We start from the raw sequence: 19,976 nt of genomic DNA, 5'->3' as shown, positions 1-19,976 counted from the left end.
CTCTCTACCACACACAGGCTAGCCGGGGGGGCACCCGTAATTTGACAGGGTAACAGCATCTCCGACCTCGGAGGAATAATGGTGGTGCGCTTGACCGTCACTGGCAGGTCTTCCTTGTTCACAGTCGTCAGTGGCACCCTCCTTCCTCTTACAGTCAGCTGCTTAGCGCGGAAGTCCAGCTCGCACCTGTGGGAGACAAGATAATCCATACCTAGGATGCAGGGGTCATCCATGTCGGCCACGTACACAGAGAGGAACTCTTCCTTTCCTCCGAGCTCAAACTTCACGTCCACTGGGCCTCTGAGCTCTGCGTAGTGTCCTGTGACTCCGCACAGTCGATGCGGCGTCTTAGGAAGCCGACGATGACTCACCACGTCAGGCCGCACCAATGTGCGTTCCGAGCCTGTGTCGACGACCACAGGCCACAACACTCCGTCAACCTTGCCCTCCACTTGGCAGCTTGTCATGGTGGTTCTCCTGCACACTGATATCTTCGGGGCATGTACAGGACAGACTGGTCGTTGCCCCCGTGAACCAGTCCTTCTTAGTTTCCCGAGTGGTGGTCCCTCGTTGGGGGCACATTTTTCCGACACTCATTCTTCCAGTGCCCCTTTTCTCCACAGGTCCAGCACTTGGGTCCTTCCCTGGGCTTCTTCTTAGCGGCACCTTCATATTCCTTCTTCCTCTTATAGCATTCGTTCTCCTTGTGCCCAACCTTCTCGCAGTACCAGCACTTTCCTTGGAACCTGTTTGTGTCGCTGACAGCGCCCTTTCGTGCCCTAAAGCCAGAAGTCGAGTCGTCCCTGAAGCTTGACAAGCTAGACCTAACAAAGGACTCAAACTCCATGGCACGTGCCAGAGCTTCCTGCATTGATGTTGGCTTAGCTTGGTTCACTTGTATCTTCAGCTGAGGGCTGTCCAGGGCATCGATGAATTGATCACGCAGCAAAACCGTCAGCAGGTCAGGGTGGCACCTGGGTATGCCTTGTGCGCCATGCTCTCAAGGTCCTGAGCGAGTTCCTGAAGAGACTCGCCGCGCCTCCTGTTGCGGGTTCTGAACCTAACCCTGAAGAGCTCGTTCTGGTGCTTGGTCCCATATCGTTGCTCCAGAGCCTGTGCCAGCCCGCTGTAGCTGCCCTTTGTCGCATTGTCGAGCTGAGCAAGGACCTCCAGCGCCGCCCCTTTCAGGCTAGTGGCCAGCTGTACCGCGCACTCTTGGTCATCCCATCCGTTCCGAGCTGCCAACAGCTCAAACTGAGCGCGGTAAGCCTCCCAGGAGACCTTGCCATCAAACTCCTGAGGCTTCTTTCTAACAGGCGAACCCAGCAGACCCATGGGGCTGGCGGAACTTCTTGCGGGAATAAACTTAGGCGAAACAGGGCTCAAACTACCCCGGACTTGCGTAGGAGAAGCATCTTGGGTACAACTAGCCCCTGCAGGCACTGGCTGTCCGTTTCCAGCCAAGCAGTCTTCAAGGGCCTTCACTCTGTCACTTACGTCACAAACTGCCTGTTCAGTACGGTTCACCTTTCCTTGCACTTCTATCAGGCGTTGTCCCAAGTTCGTGGTTACATCAGTCATTTCTCTTCGCACTGACTCACTTCCATCTTGTACTGCTTTAAGCTGTAGCTGTAATCCTGTGAAGCGATCTTCTAGCTGTTCTTTGAGTTCTTGGAGTGTTCCTTCTTGTTTCTCCCCCTGTAGTCTCAAGGCTTCCAAAAGTTCAGTCAACATGTCGTCCCTCTGGGCAGCTTGGGAACGAGTCTCCATGGCGAAAAACAAATGCCTACACTCCTGACACCAGTGTTATGCCGGACGTGTTACTTGGGTTCCGTGTCGCCGTCAGGAGACTCCGTGGGAGGGAGATATGTAAACACTTTGCACAGTTTCTGTAGTTTAATATTCTTCTTTAGTAGTACACTTCACTCTGACTCTTCACTTACCACTAGCTTACTATGACTGGGACTGCCTCTCTCTCGCCCTCTTCTCCTATATATATCCAGAACAGTACAGTCTAGAATATTACAGTATATTTCAGATCATACAAGAACATGTAGCAAAAATATATGCGAGTTGGCAACACTTCCCGCCTGGCGCCTGGCCGCGCCCCGTGGGGCGCGGACGGCTCGCCTTCCTCCCCGCCCCTTTGCTCGTTTCTCCGGGAGCCTTCTAGAGGCCTATGGTCGCCGGGGGAAGCTTCCAGCACAACACTATATATCAAAGCATTTGTGATCAGTTTATCTATCATCTATTTTGGGGGTTTATATCATGGCACAAATTTGGCCCGTCGCTGCTACACGGTAAGGCCACAAATTTGGCCCGTCGCTGCTTCACGGTAAAGCCACAAATTTGGCTCGTCGCTGCTACACGGTAAAGCCACAAAATTGGCCCGTCGCTGCTACACGGTAAAGCCACAAATTTGGCCCGTCGCTGCTACACGGTAAAGCCACAAATTTGGCCCGTCGCTGCTACACGGTAAAGCCACAAATTTGGCCCGTCGCTGCTACACGGTAAAGCCACAAATTTGGCCCGTCGCTGCTACCGGGTTAATCAAGGCCAGCCCTTCCTAGGTGCTCACTATAATCGTTGTGCAGGGCCTCTGATCACTGGGGGGCCTAAGGATGTGCATAAAAGAATAGAGAAAGAAAATCAGGGCGGTGCTTTCATTATTCCCCCATGATAAAAAGCTCTATAAACAATATTAAACAAATTTAAGCAAAAAATATATATTCATTTACTTTACATTGCTTAGGACAGGGATCTAATTTGTAGGGTGAGTACATAGGAAAAAAAAAGTGAACAAGAGGCTAAATATGTTTTCATTTGAGAGATGTCTAAGGGGGGATATGAGTGAGTAGTGAGTCGCCGCGCGGGTCGGAGGTTCTGCGCCTTGCTCGCGAAAACGCTGAATCGACATGGCTGGCCGAACCAAGAACTCGGTGGAGCTCTGTTACGTTTGTGCGGATCCCACAGGCAATAAGTGGATAGGGTGCTGTCTGTGCCCTAAGTGGTGTCATGTGAAGTGTGCTCATCTGTCTGGAATTAAGTCGGAAAATATATCTAAAGTAAATTGGATTTGCGACCCATGTCTTCATAAAGCATCTCTAGCTACCAAAATTGTGGGAAAAATGGAAGAATTCAAGCTGGAATTATCTAAGGAAATATCAGAAGTGAAACAAGAAGTTGAGTCACAAGCGGTCAGCGTGAAGGAGGAGCTGGGGGAGGTGGCGCAGGATGTGGCGGACGTTTTGCAACGGGCTGAACATGTGGAGTCAGCAGATGCAACTTGGGCTGAGGTCACCAAACGTAAGAGGAAAGTTAAGAAGAATTTACTTGTTGTCAAGGCCTCGGAACAAGATAAAAAGGCTACAGAGTTGAAAAGTGAAGTTTCTGAAGCATTACATGGCATTCAGATTACTGATTCAAGATTCACTATTGGAGGTAATATTATAATGAACTTTGATGATGAGGAATGAGGCAGCCCAAAAATTGCAATCTGTGGAGAAAGTCAGTACTAAAAGTGTGGGAAAACTGAGGCCAAAGATCATGATTTGTAATGTGCACAAGGAGGAGACTGGGGATAAGATAATTGAGACACTGCTTAAAAGAAATGAGTTCCTACACTCGATTCCACAAGTTGAGGAGAAAATTGAGAAAATTTTTAGTAAGCCTGCTGCTGGTGGCACAGCACATTATATCCTGAAATGTGATCCAATGGTTAGAGAGCTAATCTACAAGCACCATGATAGAACAAAACTTGAATGGGTGGTGTATACTGTGAGAGACAGATACCATGCAATAATATGTTATCATTGTCAGAGATTTGGTCATATTGAGTCCAAATGCACTGCCAAGGCCAATGGTGAGAACCCAGCATGTTATAAATGTGCAGGAGAGCATAAAGCGAAAGACTTCCCCGGAACTTCGAGCAAATGTATAAATTGTGTGAGGTACAAGAAGTCTGAAGTTAATCACTCGGCGAATAACCAGTGTTGTGTAGTTTTTCAGACTGAAATTGAGAGAATTCGTAACATAACACATCATGGCTACTAATTCCTCAGATACAAAGATTAAAATTAATGTGGTCTGCTAAATGTTCAGTCTGTGGGAAACAAAACTCTAGATATCCGTGATCTCATCAAAGAAAAGTATCTTGACATTTTAGCGGTAACTGAAACATGGCTAAATGACTACGACGTCGCCAAGATTCGTGAGATGACGCCATGCAGTAACTCGTACCTTTCTACATGTTCCGAGGGAGACAAGAAGGGGTGGTGGTGTTGGGATCTTTCTTTCGAATTCTTTTAAGAAGATTCGGAGAAAAGCATCAGAAAGGTGGGATACCTTTGAATTAGTGCAAGTCATCTGTGAAATTGATAGAAGGAAATGCACCTTTATTGTGGTGTATCGACCTCCGGATACAAGAGCAGAGGTCTTTATTGATGATTTTCGCACATTTTTGGAGTCTGTGGATATGGTGAGTGCAAATGTGTTCATCTGTGGTGACTTTAATCTATGGATTGATGATCCTGAAAATTCTTCTGCCATGGCCTTCATTGAGATGATGGACAGTCTCAACCTGATTAATAAAGTGAATGAGATGACTTCTTTAGGGGGTCATGTGCTAGACTTGGTTTTCAGCGATATAGACGGTGATCTAGTGCAAGGGGTGTGTGTTGATGAAATATGTTGTATATCCCCGGTGCATAAATTGGTAACCTTTGAAATTTCATACGTGAGGGAAGCAGTGCAGAGAAAAAAGATCACGTTCAGATTGCGAAAGAATTTTTAACCAGAAATATTGATTAACCCTGTAATACAGGAAATTACTATTAACTGTCGTGAAATCTGTGAACATGGCTCGGTGTTACGTGTAAATTGTGCTACCTGCCTGGTTAAGCTATGTAATGGTTTAGCTAAAGATGAGTATAACAGCCTCTGTCCTCTGATTGAAAAGGAGATAGTGGAGAGAGATCATGCACCTTGGTTTAATGCGGAAATACTGAGGGCAAAAAGAGAGAAGAAGAAAAAAGAAAGACTGTGGCGTAGGCAAAAAACAGATGAGGCAAGAAGAGCATACAGGAGGCGAGAAAGCAAGAAAATCGGCTTGTGATAAAACGGAAAAGGGAATACTATCGGAATAAGGTTGTGGAGGCAGGGCCTAACATGAATAAATCCTAACCCACTTAGCCAGTGGGTACCTCTTTGGCCGACTGGTAAAGGAGTGGCTTTCCCGTTACGCTGGTCGCGGGTTCGATCCCCGGCGCCGGCAAAAGCTTTCCTTGTCTGGATTAATTTCTCGTGTGTTTCGTTACACGCAGAGGCCGTGTGGGAGTGTAGTAAAGAGAAAATTGTGGCATTTCAACACAGTACAGAACAGTATAGACTCTATGAGCCCAGGGTCAACCTGGAACTGGGTTTGAGAGCATTTGAGAAGAGTGCCCCGCGGCTCTATAATGAGTCACCCGGGGACGTTAAGAACAGTGACAGTCTGGCAGTGTTGAAGAAAGCGCTGAAGACTCACTTGTTCACTAAATCCTACGACTTAACAAATATGAGGATTGAGGACAAGTTGAGGTGCTAATATTACTGTTATAATGTTAGCGGCCCTGTGGAGCGCTGGCGGACCGGGGCCTGAAAGCTCATCAACGGTAAACGGTATGATAGAGCTGTATAAAATGTTTTCAGATTGCGATAACTTAGACGTGGATACTTTCTTTACACTAGAGGAGGGCAACTCTAGATGGTCTGAGTCCCGCAGCAAAGTGTGCCAGATGTGTGACGCCTGGCTGGGAGAAACCTCGAGCCTCCTGTGACATCAAGATCAAGACCAAGATCAGGCCCCGAGATTTGATTTTCTCTTCTCTGTTCTTTGGAAACACACGATCAATTAATCAAGCCAAGGAGAGGGTGTTCCCCGGCTGCCTGGGACGTGACGGGAGAGCCAAAGAGGTAGAGTTATTAACACATGCAGCCGTGAACACTTTTTGAAGAGGCGCTGTGGGATTACTTGTGTGGGGAGAGGAAGGAAGGTGAGGCCAAAAGGGTGCTGTGTGTGTCTTCCTCATAGGTAAGGGGGCTTCGTGGTGCAGTGGTTAGCACACTCAGCTCACAACCGAGAGAGCCTGGCTTCGTGGTGCAGTGGTTAGCACACTCAGCTCACAACCGAGAGAGCCTGGCTTCGTGGTGCAGTGGTTAGCACACTCAGCTCACAACCGAGAGAGCCCGGCTTCGTGGTGCAGTGGTTAGCACACTCAGCTCACAACCGAGAGAGCCTGGCTTCGTGGTGCAGTGGTTAGCACACTCAGCTCACAACCGAGAGAGCCTGGCTTCGTGGTGCAGTGGTTAGCACACTCAGCTCACAACCGAGAGAGCCTGGCTTCGTGGTGCAGTGGTTAGCACACTCAGCTCACAACCGAGAGAGCCCGGGTTCGATTCCCGGGCGGAGTGGACAAATTTGGGCGGCCTTTCTGATACCCTACGCCCCTGTCCACCCAGCAGTGAATGGGTACCAGGTATTGATCGGGGGTTGTGTCCCGTCTCCTGGGATCTGACTAATTCCTGGGATCTCCTATAATTCCTGGGAGCTCCTATAATTCCTGGGAGCTCCTATAATTCCTGGGAGCTCCTATAATTCCTGGGAGCTCCTATAATTCTTTCCCCTTCTGTCTCTCCGGCATATGACCACAGATGTTGCGCCGACTAAACCAAACTTTCCTTTTCTCAGGGGTAACAATGGATAACACTCACTAGTTTGGTTAGGGCTTAATTAAGGTGTGGAATGGTGGAGTTTGTGTTACCCCATGTGGGTGGGTGCTACTTATTCCCCTGTGTGCATGTTAGTTTAACCCGGTAGCAGCGGGGATCATGTTTCTTAATGGTCCCCCCAAACAAGAAAAATAAGAAAAAATCACCCCTCACACAAACCATTTCAAAATATAGATCAAAGCATTTGTGATCAGATTATGTATCATTTATATTGGGTGGTTTATGAATAGGCATGAACTCGGCGCAAATTTGTTTGGACACCCATATTTCAAAAAGGACTGGTTCAATCTTCCTCAGGTTTTGACAGTAGGTAGACATACATATGAACTATATAGTATCCAAAATTTAGCTCTCTGTGTGCAGCATTTTTTGAGTTATGGCCAAAAAACGGGGATCAATAATAAGTAAGCGAAAAATTATGGTAAAGATTCGTATTAGGTCCGTGCCAGTATCTCGTAATCTACTTTATGAAACATCAGTATCTCTTCATATATCTTTTCTACAAACCTTCAACAGTCATGAAAACGCTTTGAAAATCCAATTCAAGGACTTTTTTTTTACTCTTGAAAATAGGGGATAATGTTTACGAAAGCGCGTCGCCTCCTCTGGTGCTGACCGCGGCGATGGTGCAGCCTCCGCAGTCGTAAAATAGCTCGCAGAGGGCTTAGGGTCGGGTAGCATATTTAAACTACTCCAACCAAACTTTATGACCTACTAACGGGGGGCTGAGCCCCCCTCGACCCCCCCTTCTAACCCACGTGTATATGTGACTTATTTCAGCGAGGTGTTTCTCGCAACACCGGCAGCAGCGTTGCTGTGGCCGGCACCAGAGGAGGCGACGCGCTTTCGTAAACATTATCCCCTATTTTCAAGAGTAAAAAAAAAGTCCTTGAATTGGATTTTCAAAGCGTTTCCATGACTGTTGAAGATTTGTAGAAAAGATATATGAAGAGATACTGATGTTTCATAAGGTAGGTAATGAGATACTGGCACGGACCTAAAACAAATCTTAACCAAAATTATTAATATGCAAGTATTTTGATAAGTTGGGAGACACCACCAAGCCTGTGCTCTGCCTTGCCGTGTTATCTTAAACCCAAATAGCCCTATCTTGACTTAGTGAATACTAGTAACGAACTCGGCGCAAAAAAATTTGGACTCCCATATCTCAAAAAGTACTGGTTCAATCTTCTTCAAGTTTTGACAGTAGGTAGACATACATATGAACTATGTAGTATCCAAAATTTAGCCGTCTGTGTGCAGCATTTTTTTAGTTATGGCTGAAAAATGAGGATCAATAATAAGTAAGCGAAAAATTATTAATATGCAATTATTTTGTTAATCTGGGAGACACCACCAAGCCTGTGCTCTGCCATGCCGTGTTATCTTGCCCAAATAGCCCTATCTTGACTTAGTGAATAGTAACGAACTCGGCGCACGAACTCAGTAGTGCAAAAAAATTGGTACTCCCATATCTCAAAAAGTACTAGTTCAATCTTCCTCAAGTTTTGACAGTAGGTAGACATACATGTGAACTATATAGTATCCAAAATTTAGCTGTCTGTGTGCAGTATTTTTTGAGTTATGGCAAAAAAACAGGGAACAATAATAAGGAAGCCAAAAATTATTAATATGCAAGTATTTTGATAAGTTGGGAGACACCACCAAGCCTGTGCTCTGCCATGCCGTGTTATCTTGCCCAAATAGCCCAATCTTGACTCAGTGAATGGGCACGAACTTGGCACAATTTTTTTTTTTTACTCCCATATCTCAAAAAGCACTGGTTCAATTTTCCTCAAGTTTTGACAGTAGGTAGACATATATATGAACTATGTAGTATCCAAAATTTAGCCCTCTGTGTGCAGCATTTTTTGAGTTATGGCCGAAAAACTGGGATCAATAATGCGGCGCTATCTAGTTACCAGTTAAATTTGCCATGTCTGTAGTAGTAGTAACGGTTATAGTAGTAGAAGTGGTTGGTTTTCTTTCTCTTTGTTTTGCTTTCTTTCTTTATTTCCTTCCCTCTTTCTTCCTTTATTTTTCATTCTTCTCTCTTTCTCTCCTTTCCTATTTGATGATTTATGTTTTTTTTTTTTTTTTTTTTTTTTTACAGCAAAGGAGACAGCACAAGGGCACAAAAAAAAAAGGAAACAATAAAAAAGCCTGCTACTTAGTGTATAGGATATGTTAAGGGTTATAGGATATGTTAAGGATATATGTTATATGATATGTTAACCCAGTGTGGCGGACTGAACGTTCCCCCCTGTTCCCCCCTCTACTGCGCATGCGCTGACCCGTGTTGGCCCGCCCCATTTAAAGGGGGGGACCAGCTAGCCCGCATCTACTGCAGACTGATCGGTCCCCCGACGAGACATCGGTCCGCCCTCCTTATTCTAGTAGCAGCGAGGATGATGTTTCTTAATGGTCCCTCCAAGCGAGAAAACTGAGAAAAAATCATCACTCACACAAACCATTTCATAATATATATCAAAGCATTTGTGATCAGATTATGTATCATCTATTTTGGGGGGTTTATATCAGGGCACAAATTTGGCCCATCGCTGCTACACGGTAAAGCCACAAATTTAGCCCATCACTGCTTCACGGTAAAGCCACAAATTTGGCCCGTCGCTGCTACACAGTAAAGCCACAAATTTGGCCTGTCACTGCTTCACGGTAAAGCCACAAATTTGGCCCGTCGCTGCTACACGGTAAAGCTACAAATTTTTCCCGTCGCTGCTACACGGTAAAGCCACAAATTTGGCCCGTCGCTGCTACACGGTAAAGCCACAAATTTGGCCCGTCACTGCTACCGGGTTATGGGCAGGATAAGGTAAACCTGTAAACCAGCAACATATCCCCTATTAAGCTGCCGGGTCCAACAGTGCTGGACCAGTGATTGTTGTCAGGCTGTGTTTTGAGAATACTGTAGAGTACCTTTGGTTCCTAACATGCTTTTTTTTTTGTTTTCCATGCTGGCCCATATCAGCCTTTCTTGAGGGGCCTGCTGGATGGTAGTCGGGCCCCTCCCGTCATGGCGCAGGCAAGTGTTTTATAGTGCCGCCAGGTTTTGTTGGCACATGCTGCCCCCCCCCGGAGCTCGTTCTTGATTCACTTGGATGGTTTCTTCTAGAGTCTGGGTTGATGGGTGGTCTTCAGGACAGCATGTGGGTACTCTTAAGCTTAATTTGGTGCTAACTTTAACCCGTCTGCTGCGATTGGCACGGATTTCGCCTTCACTGGTAGCCTGGTAACATTATAGTCCAAGGTCTTTCTCTGCCTCTGTGGTGGATAGTGGAGTGTTTCCCATGTGTTGGCGGTGTGCTGGATATCCCCTCCCAAGGTGCAGGACTTTACATTTTTCTTCATTGAATTGTAGCAGCCACTTTTTGATCCATTCCTGTAGCTTGGTGATGTCTTCTTGTCAGAAATCCGCAGCCAAGGGGTTTAATTCATTAGTTTTCTATTTACTTATTATGTATTTATTTTTGGGCATTTTCATTAGGTGAAAAAATTTCAAAAAAATAATAATGAGCTAAGCACATAAGAAAATGAGATGTGACCACCTCAAATATACATAATTACTGTTCATCAGTACTTTTCAATGCAGTAAATAATTTTGTTCCTCCATTAAGTTTTGATAACTGGTGGTTTTCTCTAAAGGTCTGGTTCACGTGCATTGCTATCCTGGATCCTTTCTTTGAGCTTAATAGGAAAAAAATGTGTCATAGTTATAGGTTTTGACATAGACTCCGTATCCTTGACTTGTGTCGGAGGGCTTTGCCGCAACAGCTCGCTGGATAGGCGGCAACACTCGTGCATAGTCGGTTAGTAGCGAACACCCAGTGCTTCAAGTAAGTAGTACCCCGCGCTACACTCCCTTGCTGTCGCTGATATTGCTTTATTGTTTCTTGCTTCTAATTCAGCGGTTCTTAACCCGGGGGTCGTGATCTTGGAATGAGGTGAGTTGTTTTGAGGAATATTGGATTTTATTCATATGGTGTAAGGTTTTCTGCATGTTTTACCGTATCTACAACTTCTGTAATAAATTATAAGTGGGAAGAGTTTTACAATCTGTGATAACTTGCTAATAAGCCAATGAAGTAGTCAAGACAAATACAAATTCTAAACTATTATTTTGCATTTAGGAATACTAAGCTATTATTCTGCATTTAGGAAACTAGTAGGCTATTATGGATTTAGGAATACTAAACTATTATTTTGCATTTAGGAATACTAAGCTATTATTCTGCATTTAGAAAACTAGTAGGCTATTATGCATTTAGGAATACTAAACTATTGTTTTGCATTTAGGAATACTAAGCTATTATTTTGCATTTAGGAAATTAGTAGGCTATTATGCATTTAGGAATACTAAGCTATTATTTTGCATTTAGGAATACTAAGCTATTATTTTGCATTTAGGAAACTAGTAGGCTAGTATGCATTTAGGAGACTAGGCTATTATTTTGCATTTAGGAATACTAAGCTATTATTTTGCATTTAGAAAACTAGTAGGCTATTATGCATTTAGGAATACTAAACTATTGTTTTGCATTTAGGAATACTAAGCTATTATTTTGCATTTAGGAAACTAGTAGGCTATTATGCATTTAGGAATACTAAGCTATTATTTTGCATTTAGGAAACTAGTAGGCTATTATGCATTTAGGAATACTAAACTATTATTTTGCATTTAGGAACACTAAGCTATTATTTTGCATTTAGGAAACTAGTAGGCTATTATGCATTTAGGAATACTAAACTATTATTTTGCATTTAGGAATACTAGCTACTCGCTGAAAGAGAGATGGAGATGTGATATATTATTCATTTTTATATATATGTACTTATTTTTTATATACTATTAGTTTTTAACAGCACCTTACAGGCTCATTCTCATAGCACCGTTAAAGTTTATCCTTGTATCTTAATATTTGTGTAATATCAATGAGGTATATTCATATTGGTTACAATTCCGTACGGGTTATAAAACACAGTACACATATTTTACTACATTTTACTATACTCCGGAGTCAAACCAATGTTTCCTGATGCAATGTTAACCCGGTAGCAGTGATGGGCCAAATTTGTGGCTTTTCCATGTAGCAGCGACGGGCCATATTTGTGGCTTTATCATGTAGCAGCGACGGGCCAAATTTGTGGCTTTACCATGTAGCAGCGACGGGCCAAATTTGTGGCTTTACCGTGTAGCAGTGACGGGCCAAATTTGTGGCTTTACCATGTAGCAGCGAGGGGCCAAATTTGTGGCTTTACCATGTAGCAGCGACGGGCCAAATTTGTGGCTTTACCATGTAGCAGTGACGGGCCAAATTTGTGCCATGAAATAAACTCCCCAAAAATTGATGATACATGATCTGATCACAAATGCTTTGATATATATTATGGAATGGTTTGTGTGAGTGATGATTTTTTCTCATTTTTCTTGCTTAGAGGGACCATTAAGAAACATGATCCCCGCTGTTACCAGGTTAATAAAAAGACATCTGTTATTAGGTACATAGATATGTATATATCTTTATTACAATGAAAAGTACGCATTACACGTGTCAGGGCAAGAAAATGATCCTTGATTTTCTCATATATGATTATCATTTCAGATTTCTAAGATATATTATCCTGTTCCTTGATGTTTATGCCTTCATATTGTGCTTAGTGTTTGTGAAGATTATAAGACTTCATTACTTCCTATTGTGAAACCAAATTGTTGAGTCCGTTTGGGCTAGGGTCCATTTCTCTTTCTGCTCTTACAGTCCCAACATTTATCTCTTCCTCTCATATGTTACCTTTACCTACATATGAGAGGAAGAGATAGGTGTTGGGACTCTGTGGCAGAGCAGAGGGGAGGAAAGGACCCGCGGGAGCCTACGCCCAGACAGACTTGACAGTTTGGTTTCACTGTAGTGTTGTCTCCAGTGTTGAAAGATTTGAATTTGTTTCAGGATAGCCGGCGTGTGGGATGGGTGGAAGGTCCAACATTGCCTCTCTCGTGTTCAAGCCGCCTGGCGCTCCCGTCTCATCACTGGGTGAGTTGAGAAGTAGTTCTTATATACTCTGTTGTGCAGCAATGGCTGACTATCCACAGATTTCTTAACCTGTCTGCTGCGATTGGAACGAATTTGGCCTTCACTGGTAACATATATTCTCATGTCTTTCTCTGCCTCTGTGATGGATAATGGAGTGTTTCCACAGAGGTTAACTAGCCTTTAAGTGCGTGGGCCGAGCTGGCTCACTCCACATATACTCCTATGTCCTTCTCTGCCTCTGTGGTGGATAGTGGAGTGTTTCCCATGTGGTATTGGTATGCTGGATATCCCCTCCCAAGGTGCATGACTTTACATTTTTCTTCATTGAATTATAGCAGCCACTTTTTGATCCATTCCTGTAGCTTCGTGATGTCTTCTTGTAGGAAGTCGCAGTTAAGAGGTTAACTAGCCTTTAAGTGCGTGGGCTGAGCTGGCTCACTCCACATATGCCTTGTCTACTACATTTATTTATATGTTTCTGCATTGCATCATGTAAGTGGATGAAGCCCTTTTTTCCTGATAGACGGGGGCTTCGTGGTGCAGTGGTAAGCACACTCGGCTCACAAACGAGAGAGCCCGGGTTTGATTCCCGGGCGGAGTGGAAAAATTTGGGCGGCTGTTCCGATACCCTACGCCCCTGTCCACCCAGCAGTGAATGGGTACCAGGTATTAATCGGGGGTTGTGTCCCGTCTCCTGGGGTCTGTTCCCTTCTCCTATAATTCCTTCTCCTTCTGTCTCTCTCCGGCATATGACCACAGATGTTGCACCGACTAAACAAAACTTTCCAACTTTTCCTGATAGATTTTGATTTGTTTTTAAAAGATTTTGATTTGTTTTCAGTGTGTGCTGTCTGTTTCCCTAAGAAATCATAAAAAAACTTTGTTATGGGGTAAAAACAAAACTAGTCACTGGAGATAAACAAATATTAGATTATGTAATTTAACCCGGTAGCAGCGACGGACCAAATTTGTGCCATGATAATGACCCCAAAAATAGATGATGCATAAACAGATCACAAATACTCTGATACATACTATTATGAAATGGTTTGCATGAGTGATGATTTTTTCTCATTTTTCTCGCTTAGAGGGACCTTTAAGAAACATGGTTCCCGCAGCTACCGGGTTAAAACATCAAAAACTATAAAAAAGTAGTATCTTGAAAAAAAAGTGGAGGATTAGCCAAAAAAATTTCATCTCCTTTTTGTTAAGATTCTATTTATGCAGCCTTCACTCTCTTGTTTCCTACTAAATTCATGGACAGCGATATTAGGTGGGGTTAGATACACAGGAGCTTAGGGTCAAAGGAGCTGCCTCGTACAGGCCTACCGGCCTCTTGTAGACTCCTGCGTTCTTATGTTCTTATGTTCTTATGAGCCTGAAAAGCACTCCTCCCTTTACCTTGCACCTCACATCATCATCGTCATCATCAGCCAATACTAGTCCACTGCAGGATAAAGGGCTTCCTCAGGGGCCTCCATCTTTCGGGGGGCTTCGTGGTGCAGTGGTTAGCACACTCGGCTCACAACCGAGAGAGCCCAGGTTCAATTCCCGGGCGGAGTGGAAAAATTTGGGTGGCTTTTCCGATACCCTACGCCCCTGTCCACCCAGCAGTGAATGGGTACCAGGTATTAATCGGGGGTTGTGTCCCATCTCCTGGGATCTGTTCCCTTCTCCTATAATTCCTTCCCCTTCTGTCTCTCTCTGGCATATGACCACAGATGTTGCGCCGACTAAACGAAACTTTGTATGTGTTGTTGAATGCTGTGCGGCAACTAATAGCCTCTGGAAAATTAAAGAAACACTCCAATTGTTGTGGTTCCCTACCCCCAAAATTGCCAGTGATCACTAGCTACTTTAAGTTGTCTGCTGCGATTGGCACGGATTTGGCGGTCACTGGTAGCCTGTTAACACATATTCCCAGGTCTTTTTCTGCCTCTGTGGTTGACGGTGGAGTGTCTCCCATGTGTTTTGATATGCTGAATATCCCCTCCCAAGGTGCATGACTTTTACATTTTGCTTCATTTAATTGTAGCAGCCACTTTTTGCTCCATTCCTGTAGCTTGGTGATGTCTGCTTGTAGGAAGTTTGCAGTCAACGGGTTAACTAGAACTTGGTCAGAGCCTGTTGAAGCGATGAGGACTCACACACTCAAAAATCTCTCACGTGATAAATCATGATGCACTGTCCTATATTCTACAAGACATTGATCCCAAGTGTTTATGGTAACATTTTTCAGGTGCATTGGTGAGAAACACTCTACCATCCAGTTATTACAAGCTAAATACTCGCAACTAAGCTTACACCATTCTTGCATTTTTTCTACTCTCCTGCCGCACGTATAGCTAGAACCATTTTTCCAATAGTTTCCACGAAGACTAATGTTTAATCTGGCAAGTACCGGACGGAATCTAGTCAGTAGAACTCGTGGTAAAGAGATATTTAACCCTAGATTACTATTGTTCTCTGCAATCCTGGCATGGGGGGTTAATTTGTGTCGTGGAAGGAAATCTGTTAGACATAAGGTGCTGTACGGCCGTGACATTTTAGTTAGCATTCTGCCCTTGGTGCGTGAGGTACGTTTGTGTTTTTCCCGTGCTTAACCCAGTACCAGCGACGGGCCAAATTTTTCACATGATATAAACCCCCCCAAAAAATACAGGCTGTACAGGTTAATGAATCCCACTTAAATTTGAGTACATTAACACCTAACAGTGAGTGGTGGAGGGTGTCGGTAAAGGCCAGTGTCCTGCAGTACTACAGGTGATGACGGTCACATATGAGGTGATTCGCACACACAGTGATCATGCACGTCAACCCAGCCACCAGTGTTCAGTCCAGTACCGTGGTGTGCAGGTGTGTCGCTGAGGAGTCAGGAAGTGCACAAGTAGCTACGCCTTCTTACTGTGCAAATAAGTGGTCAGTATGAGTGAAAGGGGAAAAGTTGGGGTTCTGTAAGCACACTCCAATTAACCTACGTTATAATGAGTTGGCACAACAAAACTTTGCTTAGTGAACAGCTTCTCAGCGATATAATTGTTTGTTAAGGGGGCTTGCCTGTACCTTGATGGAACATGTGACCTAACACATCTCCCACACACCAGGAAGGACTACTGGCCATGAGTGTAGCGTTGAGGAAGACTTGCTGCCCCCTCACCCTCAAGGCTGGCTGCAGCCTGAGTGGCCAGGAGCAGCGGAGCAGACTGTCACTGGTGTGAGGACCAAGGCCTGATCAGAAGGACCACCACCACCATGCTGCTGCCTTCTCCAGCCATAAAGGAAGGGAAAGGTTGAGTGTCAGGACTGTAGGACAATTTGATAGGGGAGAGGAAGTTCATCAGACACAGCCTTGCACACACTGGTTCAGGAAACCATGAGAGCCAGGAGTGTGAGAAAAGCCTCCCTGGGAAGGGTGACTTTGACTAAGACACTCACTCATTCTACTGAAAGAAATCATGATTGTGCAGTTTGTGGGGAAAGTTTCACCAAGAAGGGTAAACTCAAGACACACATTCGTACACACACTGCTGAAAAAAATCATGAATGTGAAGTTTGTGGGAAAACATTTAATCGGAAGAGTAACCTCAACAGACACATCCTTACACATACTGGTGAAAGAAATCATGAATGTGAAGTTTGTGGGAAAACATTTAATCGGAAGAGTAACCTCAACACACACATCCTTACACACACTGGTGAAAGAAATCATGAATGTGAAGTTTGTGGGAAAAGATTTAATCGGAAGGGTCACCTCAACACACACATTCTTACACACACTGGTGAAAGAAATCATGAATGTGAAGTTTGTGGGAAAAGATTTATTCATAAGGGTCACCTCAACGTACACATCCTTACACACACTGGTGAAAAAAATCATGAATGTGAAGTTTGTGGGAAAAGATTTAATCAGAAGTGTGACCTCAACAGACACATCCTTACACACACTGCTGAAAGAAATCATGAATGTGAAGTTTGTGGGAAAAGATTTAATCGGAAGAGTAACCTCAACAGACACATCCTTACACACACTGGTGAAAGAAATCATGAATGTGAAGTTTGTGGGAAAAGATTTAATCGGAAGAGTCACCTCAACAGACACATCCTTACACACACTGGTGAAAGAAATCATGAATGTGAAGTTTGTGGGAAAAGATTCTGTTTAAAGTCATACCTGAAGACTCATAGCATAAGACACACTGGTCACAAAGGGTTCAAATGTGATGCTTGTGGAAAGCGTTTCATGACCAGAGGTGAGATTAGCAGACATGTGAAGATTCACCTCTGAGGTGTTGTGTTGTGCTGCTGTATGTGGGAGTAGGCGGTGCAGGGCAGCATTGACTAGCATGAAGGACAGAAAATATAGCCCAGGGCCGGAACTTATAAAAAATCTTAAATTTCAGTCCTAAATCTAGTAATAGCTATGAAAGATTCTTAAATAATGTTCATTAGCACTATGAATAATTCATATCCCTTTCATAGTTATAACGGGCACAGGTAAGGGTGAATTAGTGATTGGCTACAAGTGTCGGAACCCTGAATACAATTTATTCTATTAAATGATAAAGAAACGTCTGAAAATATGTAAATACACATTAAAAACACAGTTTCATAATAGTTAAGTAATTATTTTACTGTATCTTCAAAGTAAATGGAGGTTATTGTCCAAAACAAAGTAGTTAACCTTAGCACGGCACCCTAAACGCATCGAAGGTAAACAATAGAACACCGCCCGCAACAATAGACCGCCTTTTTTGTCATCATGGATGAGGCTCCAGCTGCAACCTCAACGCCACATAAGAAAAGGACAAGGAAGCCTAACTGGACAATGGACGAGTCATTGTATTTGCTGCAGCTTTACAAGGACCACGCACATGTGCTGAGAAGCAACTTTAGCGAACAAGGCTGCACCCACCAAACGAAGCAAAAGGCATGGGAAACCATTGTGCACAAACTCCTGCAAGCCTTTCCTGCGGGGCAGAGGACCATAAAGGAATGCCAGAAGCGATGGCACACTATCATTGTAATAGCACGCCCCAAACTTGCCCAAGTTAACAAGGATTTTGCTTCAACAGGTAAGAACAACTGGTATTCCTGAAACATGGTCCTTCAGATTTTTATTTAGTTTTCTGAGTGTATGTATGTATGTTTGTTTCATTAATCATCCCTTTAATCAAAGTCAAGTATCACCTACACATTTTCCGTACAATACTTCCTAACCTTACTGGACCAAAAAATTTTCTTACCCATATAGAATTCCGGTATTATTTTGGTTTGGTTTGGTTTGGTTACGTTTGAATATTTTTTCTGGTATGTTTTAAATGAATGTGCTAACTGATTTTATAATAAATCTTTACTTTTTGATGCAGGGAAGGGGGGATAAAGAAGGAAAACTACTGATCTGCAACAGAAATGGTTATCAAAATGTTCAAAACACACCTACATCTACCAGAAAAAAATATTCTCCTCATGAACTGTGTGACGGGGAACAATGTAAAAATTTACCAGGTTTAGTACATAACGGGAGATCTAGCGGGCATAGCCCCAACCATGGTTAGGTAATATTTAGTTTAGGTTATAGGACGAAAATAGATGAGGAAAGGTAAGGTTAGGTTAGTTGGTCTCAATAACATGGGCCGCACTAAGTCTGTCACAAAAACAATGCCAGCACGATCGAGTCGGTACCTTCTGATGAGTTCCGTATCACTGAGTTCATTCAGGACATCTCTCCTTTCACGAAATTCCCTTGGCTGACGTACACGAACTTGTTGTTGTTCGGCCATGATGCCTCTGAATTATTCATAAGCCCGTATAACACCTCTCGACCAGTCTCAGCATGACACCGACTTCTGAATTATTCTTAACGCTTATGTATCCCTTATGAATTATTTATGGCAAATATCCGCCATTTTGAAGGGTTATGAATAATTCATAGCGGTATGACTCTTTATAAGTACCGGCCCAGATGGGGAATCAAGGCAGGTTGTGCTTGTGTGTGTGTGTGTGTGTGTGTGTGTCTGTGTGTGTGTGTGTGTGTGTGTGTGTGTATATTTACCTATTTGTATTGACCTGTTGGTAGTCTACCGGGCCCGGCCTAAACTGTAATAGTCCCGTCTCCATATCTACATTCCTTTGCCTTTCCATCATTTGTTGGGCACTGTACGCCTCCACCACCTCTTCCCGCAAGCTGTTCCATGTGTTAATGAGATAGCCTGTCCCCCTTGTATTTCAGTAAATGTGATAAATGAGATAACCTACACCCCTTGTATGTCAGTAGATGTGATCAATGGGGTAACTTGCACCCCTTGTATGTCGGTAAATATACCTGTCTATGTAGTGCCTGTAGGCAAAGTGGTCTGTGACAAATGACAAATATGTTGAAATATCAGGACTAGAGTTATGTTAATGAGATGTGATGGATGGATCCTTTTTTTGCCTCCTAGTGTATGAGTTTCATGTGTCAAGGAACTATACATTTGTAACTCCTTCACTTTCTCTCCCTCTTAACCCGTCCGCTGCGATTGGCACGGATTTGGCTTTTACTGGTAACGTGATAACATATACTCCCATGTCCTTCTCTGCCTCTGTGGTGGATAGTGGAGTGTTTCCCATGTGGTATTGGTGTGCTGGATATCCCCTCCCAAGCTGCAGGACTTTACATTTTTCTTCATTGAATTGTAGCAGCCACCTTTTGTTCCATTCCTGTAGCTTGGTGAGGTCTGACAAGGAAATCCGCAGTCAAGGGGTTAAGAAGATGAGAGAGTTTTAAGGTTTCTGCCCCTTTGTTCCAGGGTTTATTTCCCTAAGTTAAGCCTTCAGTAAATATTTAGTAGAGGTTTGCATCATTTCTTCTGGATGCTAACATTTTTCACCTGTACGGAATTTTATTATGTTGACAAAGTTGTAGTTATTTCTCTATGAAGTGGCAGAAATACACAGCTGCTGGGAAGCATTGCATTGTTACAGTCACAGCTTCATGTACAAAAAATATTAGTATTTCCACAGATAAATACCCAACTCCCTTGAAAAGCAACAAAGGTTAGATTAGGTTAGGTAAGACTAGGTTAGATTAGGCTAGATAAGGTAAGGTTAGATTAGGTTAGGTAAGTAAGAGTTCAACAGATATTAACTCAAATTACCTAACCTCACTTACCTCATAATCTA

General features: G+C 43.6%; 2 protein-coding genes across 65 annotated transcripts in view; one reads left to right on the top strand and one right to left on the bottom strand.

Moving 5' to 3' along the window:
- LOC126989091 (uncharacterized) overlaps positions 1 to 19,976 on the top strand; it is a 149,870-nt gene that overhangs the window by 91,773 nt on the left and 38,121 nt on the right. For 25 of the 48 annotated variants that reach the window (XR_007742990.1, XR_007742996.1, XM_050847837.1 and 22 more), the window contains one exon: positions 12,732 to 12,815. The exons of 7 other annotated variants lie outside the window; for them this stretch is intronic. Coding sequence is in view for 35 of the 41 variants with exons in the window: in XM_050847837.1 (XP_050703794.1) it covers positions 12,732 to 12,815 (84 nt within the window). In the remaining 6 variants the exon portion in view is untranslated. Of the gene's footprint in view, positions 1 to 4,789; positions 5,953 to 12,731; positions 12,816 to 13,338; positions 13,605 to 15,919; positions 16,105 to 19,976 lie in introns of those variants that run through there. 16 more of the 48 variants (XM_050847820.1, XM_050847732.1, XM_050847674.1 and 13 more) reach the window with 8 other exon arrangements.
- LOC126989024 (uncharacterized) overlaps positions 1 to 19,976 on the bottom strand; it is a 114,846-nt gene that overhangs the window by 80,523 nt on the left and 14,347 nt on the right. For 10 of the 17 annotated variants that reach the window (XM_050847558.1, XM_050847566.1, XM_050847600.1 and 7 more), the window contains exon 2: positions 16,483 to 16,902. In XM_050847558.1, the coding sequence (XP_050703515.1) occupies positions 16,483 to 16,902 (420 nt within the window). Of the gene's footprint in view, positions 1 to 16,110; positions 18,778 to 19,976 lie in introns of those variants that run through there. The other 7 variants (XR_007742846.1, XR_007742844.1, XR_007742845.1 and 4 more) reach the window with 5 other exon arrangements.

The sequence above is a fragment of the Eriocheir sinensis genome, chromosome 6 (assembly GCF_024679095.1).
Source record: "Eriocheir sinensis breed Jianghai 21 chromosome 6, ASM2467909v1, whole genome shotgun sequence".
NCBI classification, from domain to species: domain Eukaryota; kingdom Metazoa; phylum Arthropoda; class Malacostraca; order Decapoda; family Varunidae; genus Eriocheir; species Eriocheir sinensis.
Note: the sequence above shows the minus strand (reverse complement) of the source record. Positions and strands in the feature narration are given on the sequence as shown.